This window comes from Rosa rugosa, chromosome 4, assembly GCF_958449725.1.
Source record: "Rosa rugosa chromosome 4, drRosRugo1.1, whole genome shotgun sequence".
NCBI lineage: Eukaryota > Viridiplantae > Streptophyta > Magnoliopsida > Rosales > Rosaceae > Rosa > Rosa rugosa.
The window spans coordinates 2,978,255-2,991,479 of NC_084823.1; the positions used below are offsets into that span (position 1 = coordinate 2,978,255).

Below are 13,225 nucleotides of genomic sequence, written 5' to 3' on the forward strand. Positions count from 1 at the left end.
CTAGGCAGCATCAAGGGCGAGAGAGACTTCCGTACGGCACCCGCACCACGTGGCAGTGCGGCGGCCCAATCAGTGCCCAAGCAGGGGGTATTTTGGATATTTCACATTAAAAACCAAGGGCAGTTTCGGAAAAGAGAAAAAAAATTCTTTCTTCTGATTGGAGGGCCGCACCGCCACGTGGTGCGGGTGCCCCTACGCAAGAATTTCTCGCATCGGAGGATAGGGCACCATTTAATAATTGATTAAATTATTTCGTTTATTATTTTATTTTTATGAGCCAGCTGTTGGATCTCCCTATAAATCACGTATACAAGCCAGCAAGTTATAGTAGTTCAAGACCAAGACTTGTGTTCTACCTCCCACAATCTAGTTCTTCTGTTTTTTCAACAAGACTCAAAACCCTTCTTTCTCTAGCTCTCCTACGTACATATTTTCACCCCTCAACATAGCTTCTTGCTAATACATATATCTGCAACTCTTTCTACATTTTGATTTGTTCAGTACGTACATGAACTAATCAGTCTAAAGGTTTTCAAAGAAACCTCCAGATCGAAACTCGAGTTGTAGCTAGTCCCTGAATCGTCTAGTGCTCACCTCCCTCATTTTATTTAACAAGACTCGATCAAAACCCTTCTTTAATTTCTAGCCCTCCTCTTGTCGTTAAAGAAATTGCTCATATACCGAGCTACGTTTCTGCTCGCTCTTTGATTTTTCAAAGAAATTAACTAGAGAAGATGGGAATTCAAGGCACCTTGGAGTACTTGTCAGATCTACTAAGCAGTGCCAAAACCAAGAAGAAGAAGAAGCAAACACAGACCGTAGCCGTGAAAATTAGGATGGACTGCGAGGGTTGTGCTCGCAAGGTGAAGAAGGTCCTCTCCGGTGTAAAAGGTACTTTATGTCCAATTTCCATTTCTTGAACCAAATTTCGCTTATCTATGTTCATACTAGGATAATAGTCTAACCACACAATATGTGAGATGATTAATATTGATCGTGTCAATTAATTTGGATGATCAAAGGGGCTAAATCTGTGGATATCGACTTGAAGCAGCAGAAGGCAACGGTGACTGGTTACGTCGATGCAAAGAAAGTGTTGAAGGCAGCTCAGTCGACCAAGAAGAAGTGCGAGCTGTGGCCTTATGTGCCATACACTCTGGTGGCTCATCCTTATGTTGCCGGAGCCTACGACAAGAAGGCGCCTCCAAATATGGTTAGGAGCCTCCCAAGCACTGCCACTATCACTGAGAGTGCTGTGGATGACCACTACACTCAAATGTTTAGTGAGGAGAACCCAAATGCTTGCTCTGTAATGTAACTAATTAACTAGCTAATTGGCTCCTCATGTCTAGTTTAAAAAAAATTAAGAAGGAAAATGTTGTTTTGTATCATATTGGAATGAATAGTATGGGGATATTAGGCATTTTGTAAGTTTTTTCCGGTGCACTTTAATCATATAAAACTAATTAATGCTCATAGTTTAATTCCGTCACGTTGTGCATGAACAATAAAATTCAACTCTCATCATACTTATGTAGTTATTTATTTCCATTTTTATTCTCATTTCTGTCCACTTCACCTCAAACTCATAATCTATACAGTATTGTTATTCTAAATAACTAGCCGACCACAACTCACTGGCACGACACTTTTCTCTTATGTGGCAACTACATAGATTAAGTGTATGAGATCCATATATCTAGTATATTAATCAGTTATTACACTCAATTAATGACGATAATTTTTTCATAATCAGGGTTTTTTTTAATGAGGATTTGGTGAAAACTTATAAATCCATGGTTTGATGAGTTATATGTGTTGAAAAAAACTACAAAAGAAGCAATTAGAACTTTTTCAGGGAGCTCTCTGAGAAACCCTAAGGCCGAGGTTCGCCATTTGTTGCAACATCAGTCTCGTCCGGCGGCGCCCGGGCGTCGGGGTGGCCTCCGGCCTCACTGCCGTCTTGGGATGTGCTGCCGGACGGGGGATCGATAGCTACTGCCCTTGGGACTCTGTCGGAGAGGTTTGTTCTTGGCTCTGTCCGTTTTGGTTTGGCTGGGCTGGAGGCGGCGGCGGCGGGCTGTGTCGTTACAGGCTGGTTGTCAATCCCCGTGGAGGTCTTCTTGGACCGACGGCGCCGACGGGGTTTTTCGATCCATGGCGGTGCTGGGCTGTGCGGAACCGGATCGGGGACTGTGTTTGATTGGTGGTGATGCAGGTCGACGATGTGCTCGAGGCGGTTTTGATCGCTGCCATGGTGGTGTGGATCACGATGAGGCGTGTTGGCGGCAGGGATCTGACCAAACTAGGCCGGAAAGTGACGCATGCTGAGGGATGGGAGCAGATGGAGGACTGGGCCCAAACTGGGTTGATGGGTTGTGGGTGATCTTCTTGGCTGACTACCATATTGGGCTTCAATTTGTTGGGCTCGGGTTTCTACCCTAGTCCAGTAACTTCTAAATTTGGGCTAGGGTTTAGGCCTTTGGCCCAACCCTATGTTTTTAGCTTTTGTCTAATTACTCTATGTTCCCTATTTTTTTTTTTAGGACCCAAACGAGTGTTTGTTTAGGCTTGTCTATTCGCTATGTTTTTCCATAGCTTATAGGCTCGCTTTCTTGCGAGCGATAAGTTCAAATATAGTCGGTCTATCCTATGTATCACTGTGGCTCCTCCACGAAGTCTTGTCTGGCCATTGTTATGTGTCAGCGGATGGGTATGTAATGGCCTTCTTGGCATGCGCTATTATCAATGGAATTATCCTTTATTCAAAAAAAAAAAAAAAGTGTTGAAAAAATAATATTTCAATTAAAATTGAAAACAATTAAACAATCATTAATTTAAAAGTTATCATGAAGTCCTCGTTATGTCTTCACTAGAGACTATTAATAATTATATAATTTTTAATATATTTATGCTACGTGGCAGTCTTTATTTCAGCAGATGAATATCATGGTTACAAAGGAGGTTACGTAGTCTTACAAGAAAAGAAATTATAGATGGCCTACATTAATATCAGAAAATTTTGGTTTGGTAATTGATGTATTATGATTAGGAAGATATCACGGAGAAACATTAAATATAGAGAGGAGTCGTCTGTGACTGTATGAAAGAGCAAAGCCATGAAAGCGAGATTCCTGCCTTTAATACAGAGAAAGATTACGATCGATCGATGAGATTCCAAGGATAAATTGTGCCACCTGGGTTGATGACTTTCGAAACAAAAGAACTTGGATTACGTACTAGAAATAACACAAATAAAACAACTTTGAAACCTAACTTTTGACAGTCACCGGAGCGATCGATCTGTCTCTTTTGTGAAATATGTGAGTGAAAATGTACATGCGTGTGTGATATAAAAACGAAAGAATAAAAAAGGGATTTTGTCCATTTATCTCAATTCTAAGGTTTTTTTTTTTCACTTACCCATTAAGTTATTTTTAATTCTTCCTTACTCAAAACACTCTAAGAAAGTCTTTCCTAATACCCGATTTTTTTTTTTTTGAGACTATTTTACACTCACCTCTTTGTTATACATAGAGAGAGAGAGCAAAAAAAAATAGAAGAGAAATAAACCATAGGAGACTTCGCTAGAGTTTGGTCATCGGCCGCCAGATTCCGGCAAACGATCGCCGGAATCCGGTCACCGGCCGCCACCCACTAGATTTCTTTGAAAACCTCGCCGAATGTCCCTAAAGATGTCGTTGGAGATCTCATCGGTCGCCAGAAGGGTTTATTGCCCCCCAATAGACATTTCGATCATCGAAATGGAATTGATCGAAATGGAAACTAATCTCCTTAAAATTAGACAAATAAAACTTTGATTAAGGAAAAAAAACTAGGAAACTACATCAATTCAAAATATTTATTGCCCCCCCCCCCCCCCCAAAATATACCTTTAACAAACGTTTATTGCCTCCCAATAGCCCTTTATTGCCCTCCAATAGAACTTTTTTTTTCCTTTCCTTCTCGGCTTCTGCCCTTAAAACCTTAAAAAAAAAAAAAAAAAAATTGATTTGGGCACCCAGAAAAATGCTCTAGGCCAATCACCTCTGGAGCTCGTGCGCCAAAATCTCCGTCGAGATCGAATCACCTCTTAACTAGATCGAAGATCCAGTGCTGGATCCTGTTTGAGCCCAAAAGTAATTTTGGCAAGATCCTTTAGTGGATTTAGCATAACGGGCCGATACCTGCGGCCCAAACAATAAGCCTACTCGGGTTTAGGTTTCAGCTTCACCCATTCCGTAATCCATGAGGAAAACGAAACCTTATTGGAGTCGGGTAGCGGGGGTTGAATAGGAAACTTCAATCAATATCCCTTCTATGATAAGGAACAGTCGAAACCCTAAGTATATATACTAGGTTTCAAGGACGAAGAAAAGACCTCTCTCATATCAATCAATCCTAACGATTACAAAGCCTCCCCGGAGCAAACCTTCAACATTGTTGAAACCCGGCGACCGTACTTCCAGTCCCAGTCTCCCCAGGAGCCGACTGCGAGCGCAACCGCCACCGTTACTTCCAGCGAAGCAAGGGTAACGCCCTCGCAACCCAGCGAAGCTAAAGATACGCTTTAGCAAACCCCGTGCTTTCTCAAGATTTCCCAGTGATTGCTCTGCTCAACCTACAACGTTGAGTATCGATTTTGGTGACCGAAGAGATCACACCCAAAGTCCTTATCCGTAAGGCAAAAGTCCTTTTCCGAAAGGCTAGAGAAGAATCCTGTGACGAGGTTGGTGCTCTCCTCGTCCACAGCGCTTGAAGAAGAAGTCAGGTCAAGGGACTACCCCAACAACTGCACCCCGCGGTGCTGGCACGCCTACGCAATCACTCGCTCAAAAGAGACAGTTTGCAAGCCAACTGGTTTTGGAGCCAAACATTTTGGCACGCCCAGTGGGACCAACTAGTGTCTCTTTGTGAACGTTAGCCATTGGGAAGTCAAGCGAAAACCCTTATAAAAAGGGCTACGCTAACTGCTCCAAGCATAAGACCTCCAGTTACAAACCGCATCCTCGCGCGGATTGTCGTGGTCTTTCTGAAGAACAAGTGACTCAAAAATTTTCTCTTCATCCCCAATTCTCCGATATGTCAACTGAACAGGGAGAGGGTCATTCGACCATTGCTGAAGGTCAAATTGTCACTACTAATCAGGCCAGTGAGCCTGTCACCGCCGCTGTCTCCAATACAGTGGGGAGTGAAGAAGAAGAGGCTTTCATTGAGAAGCCTATTCCAGAGGGAGCGACCGTTGAGGTTGCTTGCGCGATCATTTCGGAAAATATCGAGAACCATCGTAAGAAGATGGCTGCTGATCTGGAAAGGGCAAATGCGAAAACAGACAAGATCTTACGCGAAATAAACCAGCGTATTTCCCAACAAGCTGTGGAAACTGAGCAACTAATGTCACAAACTGAGAGTGCATTAAGGGCTCATGCTACAAGCATCGCAGATGCCCAGAGTCAGCAGCAGAAAAGAATCATTGATGCTCTTGCAAACCATACCAAGCAAACAGCGTCAGATATGGCAGGTCTTCGCAAAGATGGAGCGACCCTTGCAACCGAGGTGGCCATGCAAAGAGCTGAGTTGAACCAAGCCAAAGAAGTGTTGAATAAGACGTTAGGAGATCCTAACGCTATCCTTGGCTCCCTTGGCCAACCATCTGGTTCAGGCAAATATGTGCCGCCAAATCAGCGCGAGAAGGTTAGTAGCAATACCGCTGCACCTGCTGCATCCGCTGCTGCCACGCAATTGAAAGGTAAAGAACAAGCCCTGGTCATTGGCGGCAGCAAGGAAAAGGCCACGCTGTCAGGTGGGCAGACTGCTAGACAGAAGCAGCAGGCAGCAAAGGGTATTGAAACTTAGTCCGACTCCGCCGTGTTCATTCAGTACGACAACGATGGGGTAGAGAACGTATATCAAGAGCTGCCAGGAAACTATTATGGGATTGACCAAGCTGGTAACCCGATCAAGATAACAGCTTTGGCAAAAGAGATGCCTATGCCAGCCGTGACCCTTCAGCAACCACCTACAGCCCGTGTTGTACAAATAGGAGGAGGGACAGCAGCTGCAAACCAAGCAATACCTGTGCAGGCTGTTCACCATACAGTAGCGACACCACCTCCTCCTCCTCCGGGTCCAGAATATGTGAGACGAGATGAGGTAGAGGAGATGATCAGACTGGCTAACCCTAGGGCCCAGATTGATGGGGTCTATGAGGGACCTTTCCCGCCGCATATAATGCTCGCGCCTTTCCCTCGAGGCTATAAAAATATCATATTTTCTACTTTTTCAGGGGAGGACACCGAGAATGCAATAACCCACTTGGCCAGGTTCAAGGTGCAATGCGGCCAGTACCAAAATGATGACATCCTCAAGTGCAGGATCTTTGGCACTTCTCTCTCTGGAGCTGCCTTTAGGTGGTTTTCCAAACTCCGACCAGGGACAGTGGCAGATTGGCCCGCAATGGAAAAGCTCTTTCGAGAAACCTTTGGAGCCATCGAACCTGAGGTGGATTTGGCTTCTCTCACTCAGATGGCCCAGCAACCTACTGAGTCTGTAGTTTCATACCTTCAGCGCTTCCAGATCCAGAAGGCCAAACTGAACGTAATCCTGCCTGAGAAAGAATTGATCAAGTTGGCGATCAAGGGATTGGAGCCTCGCCAACGAAAGAAGCAACATGGCAGCATGATCCAGTCAATGGGAGAGCTTATCACAGAAGTGGGAAGCTTTGAACATCTTCTTAGAGAAACTGATGCAAGAAAGAATGCATCCAAAGGGACATATGTGCCAGGAAAGCATCGCACAGTTGCAGCCCTGTATTACCAGCCAGCTACCTATGACCCTTATTACCATCATCACGAAGAAGAGCTAGTGCAGGAGAAGATGAAGAAGAGGATAATGACATCGCTGCTTATGAGCTGACAGGGAGGAAGAATCCAGCCTTGAAACAATTGAAAATTTCCAAGGAACCTGTAAAGCTCAAGTCAATGGCCTTCACCAAACCTGAATTCGCAACATATACATATGATGCAAATAAAGCACATGAGATTCTGTATGAGATGATCGCCGCGAAGATGGTGAAGACCGACTTCGGACCTTTTCCGCGACCAGATTAGCTGAAAGGAAAGAAATACTGCAAATTTCACAACCTATGGAATCATAACACAGCTGACTGTATGAAGCTCAAAGACCAGATTCAGGTATGGCTTAATAATGGCAGTTTGCAGGTGGAAGCTCCAGTAACAGCCGCAACGCTCGTTGACCTGAATCCTTTTCCTGACACTGGGATCAACATGGTCGATGTGAACTGGGCCAGGCAGCACCACAGGAAACCAACCCTGGATTTGAGCACGAAGGGGAAAGGAGTCCAAGCTGATGATGACAAAATCCCTATAAAGAGAAAGGCTGAACCAGCAGGCCAAGCTTCATCCGTGGTCCTATGCTTGCGATGCAAGGAAGAGTGTGGCATCCAAGTGTCACACGAAGAAGTCGAGCAGACATTTCGTTTTGGTTCTCTTCCACCCATCAAGTGGGCTTCGCCATCGCGAAACTATCAACCTGCCAGTCCAAGAGAAAAGGAGAAAGTGTCAGCACCGCCATCTCCAAAGGATTCCAATCTTTTCAAGAAGTTGAGAGCGGCCGCGGTGGATAAAAAACAAGAGGAGCAGGCTAAGATCAAGCATCAAGATGCTCTAACGAAGCCCTATATTCCACCTGCTTCCACCGCCACCATCAAGGAAGGTAAGTGGTACACACGGGAGAAGGGAAAGGCAGTGGAGATCAGTCCTTCCAGAAAGAGGAAATTGCAGCGCAGGTTTGGAGAAGCCAAGCGCGCGCTAGAGGCTCTCGACCAGGGCCTAATCAAACCTTCGCAGTTGGTCAAATCACCCGAGCAATATCAGAAAGAGATGGAGGCGCTAGTTGCTAAACCATTGATAACTCCTCGTAGCTTCCAGAAGCAAGCGAGCTCAGCACCAGGGGCTTCAAAGCCTAATGTTTTTTGCAGGATTACCGACGAAAGGAGACCTCCCCCAGCTCGAAAGGTGAGCTCGCCAACTAAACGACCACCTGTTAGACGCAAACTGTTTCGTGAAGACCCGGAGGCCAAAGCCTCAGTTTTTGAGAGACTGGGGGGCAAGGACAGGACTTCCGACACTTTATAGTGGAAACCCAAACAGGTCCAGAGTGTAGTAGTCATCCCTTCTGAGGTGAATGTAGTCAAAGAGCCAAAGTCAATTCCTCTTAAGCGGATTACCGGAATGCAGGAACATGAGCAATGTGAGATAAAAGGTCTCATTGAAGAATCGTTGGTGGACCGGTTGGCTAAGCAGTTCAACACTGACATCCCTGTCAACGAACTCAAGTTGGATCTAGCTGAGGGCATGGATGAAACAGTCATGACTGATACGTCCTGAAATATGGTTTACGTACTACCCCGCAAGGTATGCACTGTCCGTCGCCGCGCAGGATTGCGTGGAAGCTGAGGGAAGTAGCGCACAACCCGTGTAGATTACTTCAGCAGTTACGGCACCTGTGGAAGAGGCTGTCTTTCTTGAAACAGAAGATGCTAACAGCAGCGAATTCTTCATGAGCTTTACCAGGCCAACACCTGCTATGGTCCAACACATGCGACCTCTATACATCACAGCAGAAGTTGGCGGTACCAAAGTTAGCAAGATCATGGTTGACACCGGAGCTCCCGTAAACGTCATCACTACCAGGACCATGCACTTGCTCGGGATCAAGAAAGAGAAGATCCAGTCTACATCCCTTACACTCAAAAACTTCGCGGGGACCGTGACAAAGACTTTAGGGTTACTTTTCTTGCGCATCAAGGTCGGCCCTGCAGAGGGAGTTTATGCTTTCTTCGTGACAGATTGTTATGCAGCTTATAGCGCCATTCTGGGCAGAGACTGGATCCAACGGAGCTATTGTGTTCCGTCAACTCTCCATCAGGAACTCGTTATGTGGAACAGGGAAACAGACAAGGCTGAGGTGATCAAAGCGAACCCTCGTCCATTCCCAGTATCCGCGAATTATGTAGATGCCAGGTATTACTTGGAGCCTATTACTCCATTGCAGGTGAGTGGCATCGATAACAAAGGCCGCCCCACAGGGGTGACGGCCTCTGATTTGGCACAGTGGGGGCTCACGCTCGCAAAAGAGGGCCTAGAGAGGCCTGGCCACGCTGTGCCCAAACCCGTGAACGATTAATGGATTACGACCTTCCGGAGGAAGGGATAGAGGCCCTCCACTTGTTGTATGAACGACTATCATCATACTTAGTGGAGAGAGAGGCCTATGATCGAATCGCGACCTTAGAAGCCGTCAGTGAAGAATTCTCTGATCGCGATCACGAAGATGAGGTCGAAATTCAGCTCGCTCCGGCAGCGCTAGACGATACACCCCCTAAGGTCAGAGACCCTACGGAGAAGGTCAATCTCGGAACAACAGCTGAGCCTATGGAAGTGGCTATCAGCGCTTACTTAGAGCCTAGCGAAAAGCAGAGGCTTATTAAGCTCTTACTGGAGTTCAAAGACTGCTTTGCAGAGAAATATGAAGATATGCCCGGCCGTTCACAGGACTTGGTTTGCCATCAGCTGCCAACACTCCCTGACAAGAGGCGTGTGAAGCAAGAACCGCGAAGAATGAATTCAGAAACTCAAGTTCTCGTCAAGGAGGAGGTCGAGAAAATGCATAAATCAGGCATTATCAGGGTGGCCAAATACAATAAGTGGCTCTCCAATATAGTGCCTGTTCGCAAGAAAAATGGTAAGATGAGGGTCTGCGTGGATTACAGAGACCTCAATCTCGCGACACCTAATGATGTTTACCCCATGCCGGTGGCGGATATGTTGGTAGACGATGTGGCAGGACATGAATTGTTGTCCTTTATGGATGGCACCGCAGGGTATCACCAGATTCCAGTTGCTGAGGAGGATAGACATAAAACCGCTTTCAGGTTTCCTGGGTTTGCGGGCGTTTTTGAATATGTGGTTATGCCTTTTGGGCTGAAGAATGCTGGGGCCACTTATCAGAGAGCCATGAACCTGATCTTTCACGATATCCTTGGAAAGATTTTGGAGGTTTACATCGATGATGTGGTGGTGAAATCCAAGACGAGAGGGGATCACATCACAGACCTCAGGAAAGTCTTCGAGCGCATGCGACAACACAAACTTAAGATGAATCCCGCCAAGTGCGTGTTTGGAGTCCAAGCAGGAGATTTCCTGGGGTTCATTGTCCATCAGAGGGGAATTGAGGTCCCTGAAGATAAAGCAAACACAGTCATCAACGCTTCCCCTCCACGAACGAAGAAGGAGCTACAACGCTTGCTGGGTAAAATTAACTTCCTGCGACGTTTTATTTCTAACTCCGCAGGTAAGATCCAGCCCTTTTCTCCACTATTGTAGTTGCAAGGACAGAAAGAGTTTGTCTGGGAATTTCAACATCAAGCAGCTTTCGACAAGATTAAGGCCTATTTAGCAAGCCCACCAGTGCTTGTGCCTCCTCGCGCTGGATTTCCATTGAAGTTATACATTTCAGCAGCTGAGGCTTCCATTGGTAGCCTACTTGCCCAAGATGATAAGGGAGGTGTCGAGCATGCCATCTTTTACCTCAGTCGGACACTTACGGATTGCGAGACAAGGTACACTCCTATGGAAAAGCTGTGTCTCACGCTGTACTTTTCCGCGTGCAAATTGCGACACTACATGTTATCCTTTACTACATGCATCATCGCTCAAACTGACCTGGTCAAGTACATGTTGTCGCGACCTATTCTGAGAGGACGCATTGGCAAGTGGGTATTAGCTCTATCTGAATTCTCGCTACAATACGTTCCACAGAAGGCAGTGAAGGGACAGGCTATTGCAGATTTTCTGGCCCATCACCCTATGCTGGATATTCCCCCAGTGAAGGAATTAGAGATAGCTACCGCTACCGCAACTCGACCAGATTTGGCGCGCATCCCAGAATACGCCATCTGGCATCAAGCTGCAATCTCCTCGCAACCCTGGGTATTATTTTTTGATGGTTCCAGAACCGAAACGCTAGCAGGGGCAGGGATTGTACTGGAAAACCCAGCAGGTGATCGTTTCTCTTATTCTTTCCAATTGGAGTTCAAGTGCACAAATAATCAAGCCGAGTATGAAGCCCTCATCATTGGGTTGGAAGTGTTATTGGAATTGGGAGTGAGAGACGTTCAGGTACGCGGTGACTCTCTGCTCGTGATAAGTCAGCTCCAAGAGAAATACAGGTCCGTAAGTTGTCTGCTCATTCCTTATTTGAATCGCGCCATCGAGCTTTTGGATCAATTTGATGACGCGAATTTGGAACACATACCTCGCGAGCGCAATTTTGCGGCCAATGAGCTTGCTCAGCTGGCCACAGGCATCACATTGAAGTATGGGGTTCGCGAGCGCATTCTGAAAGTCAAACGTCGCACGTTGCCTTCGTGGCTTGCGCGGCTTGACCCGCCAGACGATCCGGTCGTCGCAGTCCTAGAGCCTATTGACGTTGATTGGCGAGCCCCATTGATCAATTACCTCAAGCAACCAGACCCTACAACAGACAGGAAGATACGTTTTCTTGCCTTAAACTATTTCCTCAGGGGTGACGAGTTGCGACGACGTGGGGAAGATGGCATAGACTTCCGATGTGTCTATGGCCGCGAAGCAAAGCGCTTAATGCGAGAAACACATGCAGGAGTATGTGGCGCCCATCAAGCGGGTCCTAAGATGCGCTGGCTTATTCGCAGACATGGGTATTATTGGCCCAGCATTTTGAAGGACTGCATCACGTTCGCGAAGGGATGTCAAGAGTGCCAGGCACACGGTCCGGTGCAACACGTTCCCAATATTCCCATGCAGCCTATTATCAAACCTTGGCCGGCACGAGGCTGGGCATTGGACTTGATTGGGATGATTCATCCTCATTCTTCCCTCCAACAAAAGTTCATCATTGTGGGCACTGATTTCTTTACCAAATGGGTCGAAGCTGAGCCTTTGACAGAGGCTTCAGGTGCCACTATTAGACAATTTATCTTTCAGAACATCATTTGCAGGTTTGGCATCCCTGAAGTGCTTGTCTCAGACAGGGGGGCCGCGTTCATGGGCGTTGCGGTAGAGAACCTCGTCAATGACTTGGGCATCCAGTTTGTCCACAGTACACCATATCACGCTCAGTCCAATGGTCAAGCAGAGGCCAGTAACAAGATTATTATCACCATTATCAAGAAGATGCTTGCCGAAAACCCTCGCTTGTGGCACACAACGTTGTATGAGACTCTTTGGGCTTATCGCACATCTAAGAGAAACCCTACTGCTACAACACCCTATGCACTAATGTTTGGGCATGACGCCGTCTTACCCCTAGAAATCAACGTTCAATCCTTGCGTGTCCAGGATCAGCATCACCTGATTGGCGAAGATTACGTTCAAGCAATGTGGCAAGAGCATGAGGACCTGAGCGAGCAGCGCTTAGCGGCTTTGGACACTTTAGTGATGGAAAAACAGCGTATCGCCCGCGCCTATGATAAGAGGACGTGTGGCCGCAGTTATAAGGAAGGCGGCCTTATTTGGAAAGCAGTTCTGCCCTTTGGCGAGAAATTGACTGGTCGCGGTAAATGGACTCCACAATGGGAAGGACCCTTTGTTGTTCACCGCATTCTGGAGCGCGGGGCTTTTCACCTCAAAGATTTGGATGGCAACATCCATTGCAATCCCATCAACGGGCGCTTCCTGAAGAAGTATTACCCTAGTGTTTGGGAATACGAGGATCCTCCAGATCCTCCTTCTTTCCAGACTGGGGGGGCAACCATAGTCTTCCTCGGCTCCCATCATCCCTTTAGGCCTTTCCTGTGGCCTTTGTTTCATGGATTTGCTTCGCCTACGAATACTAGGGGGGCAACACTCTATACATTTATTTTACAGAATCCCTTGACAACATGTGTTGAGAATTATATGTAATGGCCTATACATGAGGCCTTATTTTGGTGAACAGTTTACATTTTCAAATTCATAGACAATATGTGTCAAGAATATATATATATATATATATATATAATGGCCTATACATGAGGCCTTATTTTATAACAGTTTTTTGAAGAATATTCAGAAACTTTCATTCATAAAGTGGCTTTGCGGCCAGAAGCATTACAAATCAAGATAATTACATTCACGGTTTACAAGGCCAAAAGTGGCTTAATAATCATAAGAGTTGTAGATCTGCT

The 13,225-nt window shown here is 46.2% G+C and overlaps 1 protein-coding gene across 1 annotated transcript; it reads left to right on the forward strand.

Annotated features, from left to right (window-relative positions):
- The first annotated feature begins 314 nt into the window (after positions 1 to 314).
- Positions 315 to 1,487, forward strand: LOC133745282 (heavy metal-associated isoprenylated plant protein 24). The gene is made up of 2 exons (XM_062173339.1): positions 315 to 891; positions 1,023 to 1,487. Exons 1-2 carry the CDS (start codon positions 735 to 737, stop codon positions 1,316 to 1,318), a joined length of 453 nt encoding a protein of 150 aa, XP_062029323.1. The 5' UTR covers positions 315 to 734; the 3' UTR covers positions 1,319 to 1,487.
- Positions 1,488 to 13,225: the final 11,738 nt, after the last annotated feature.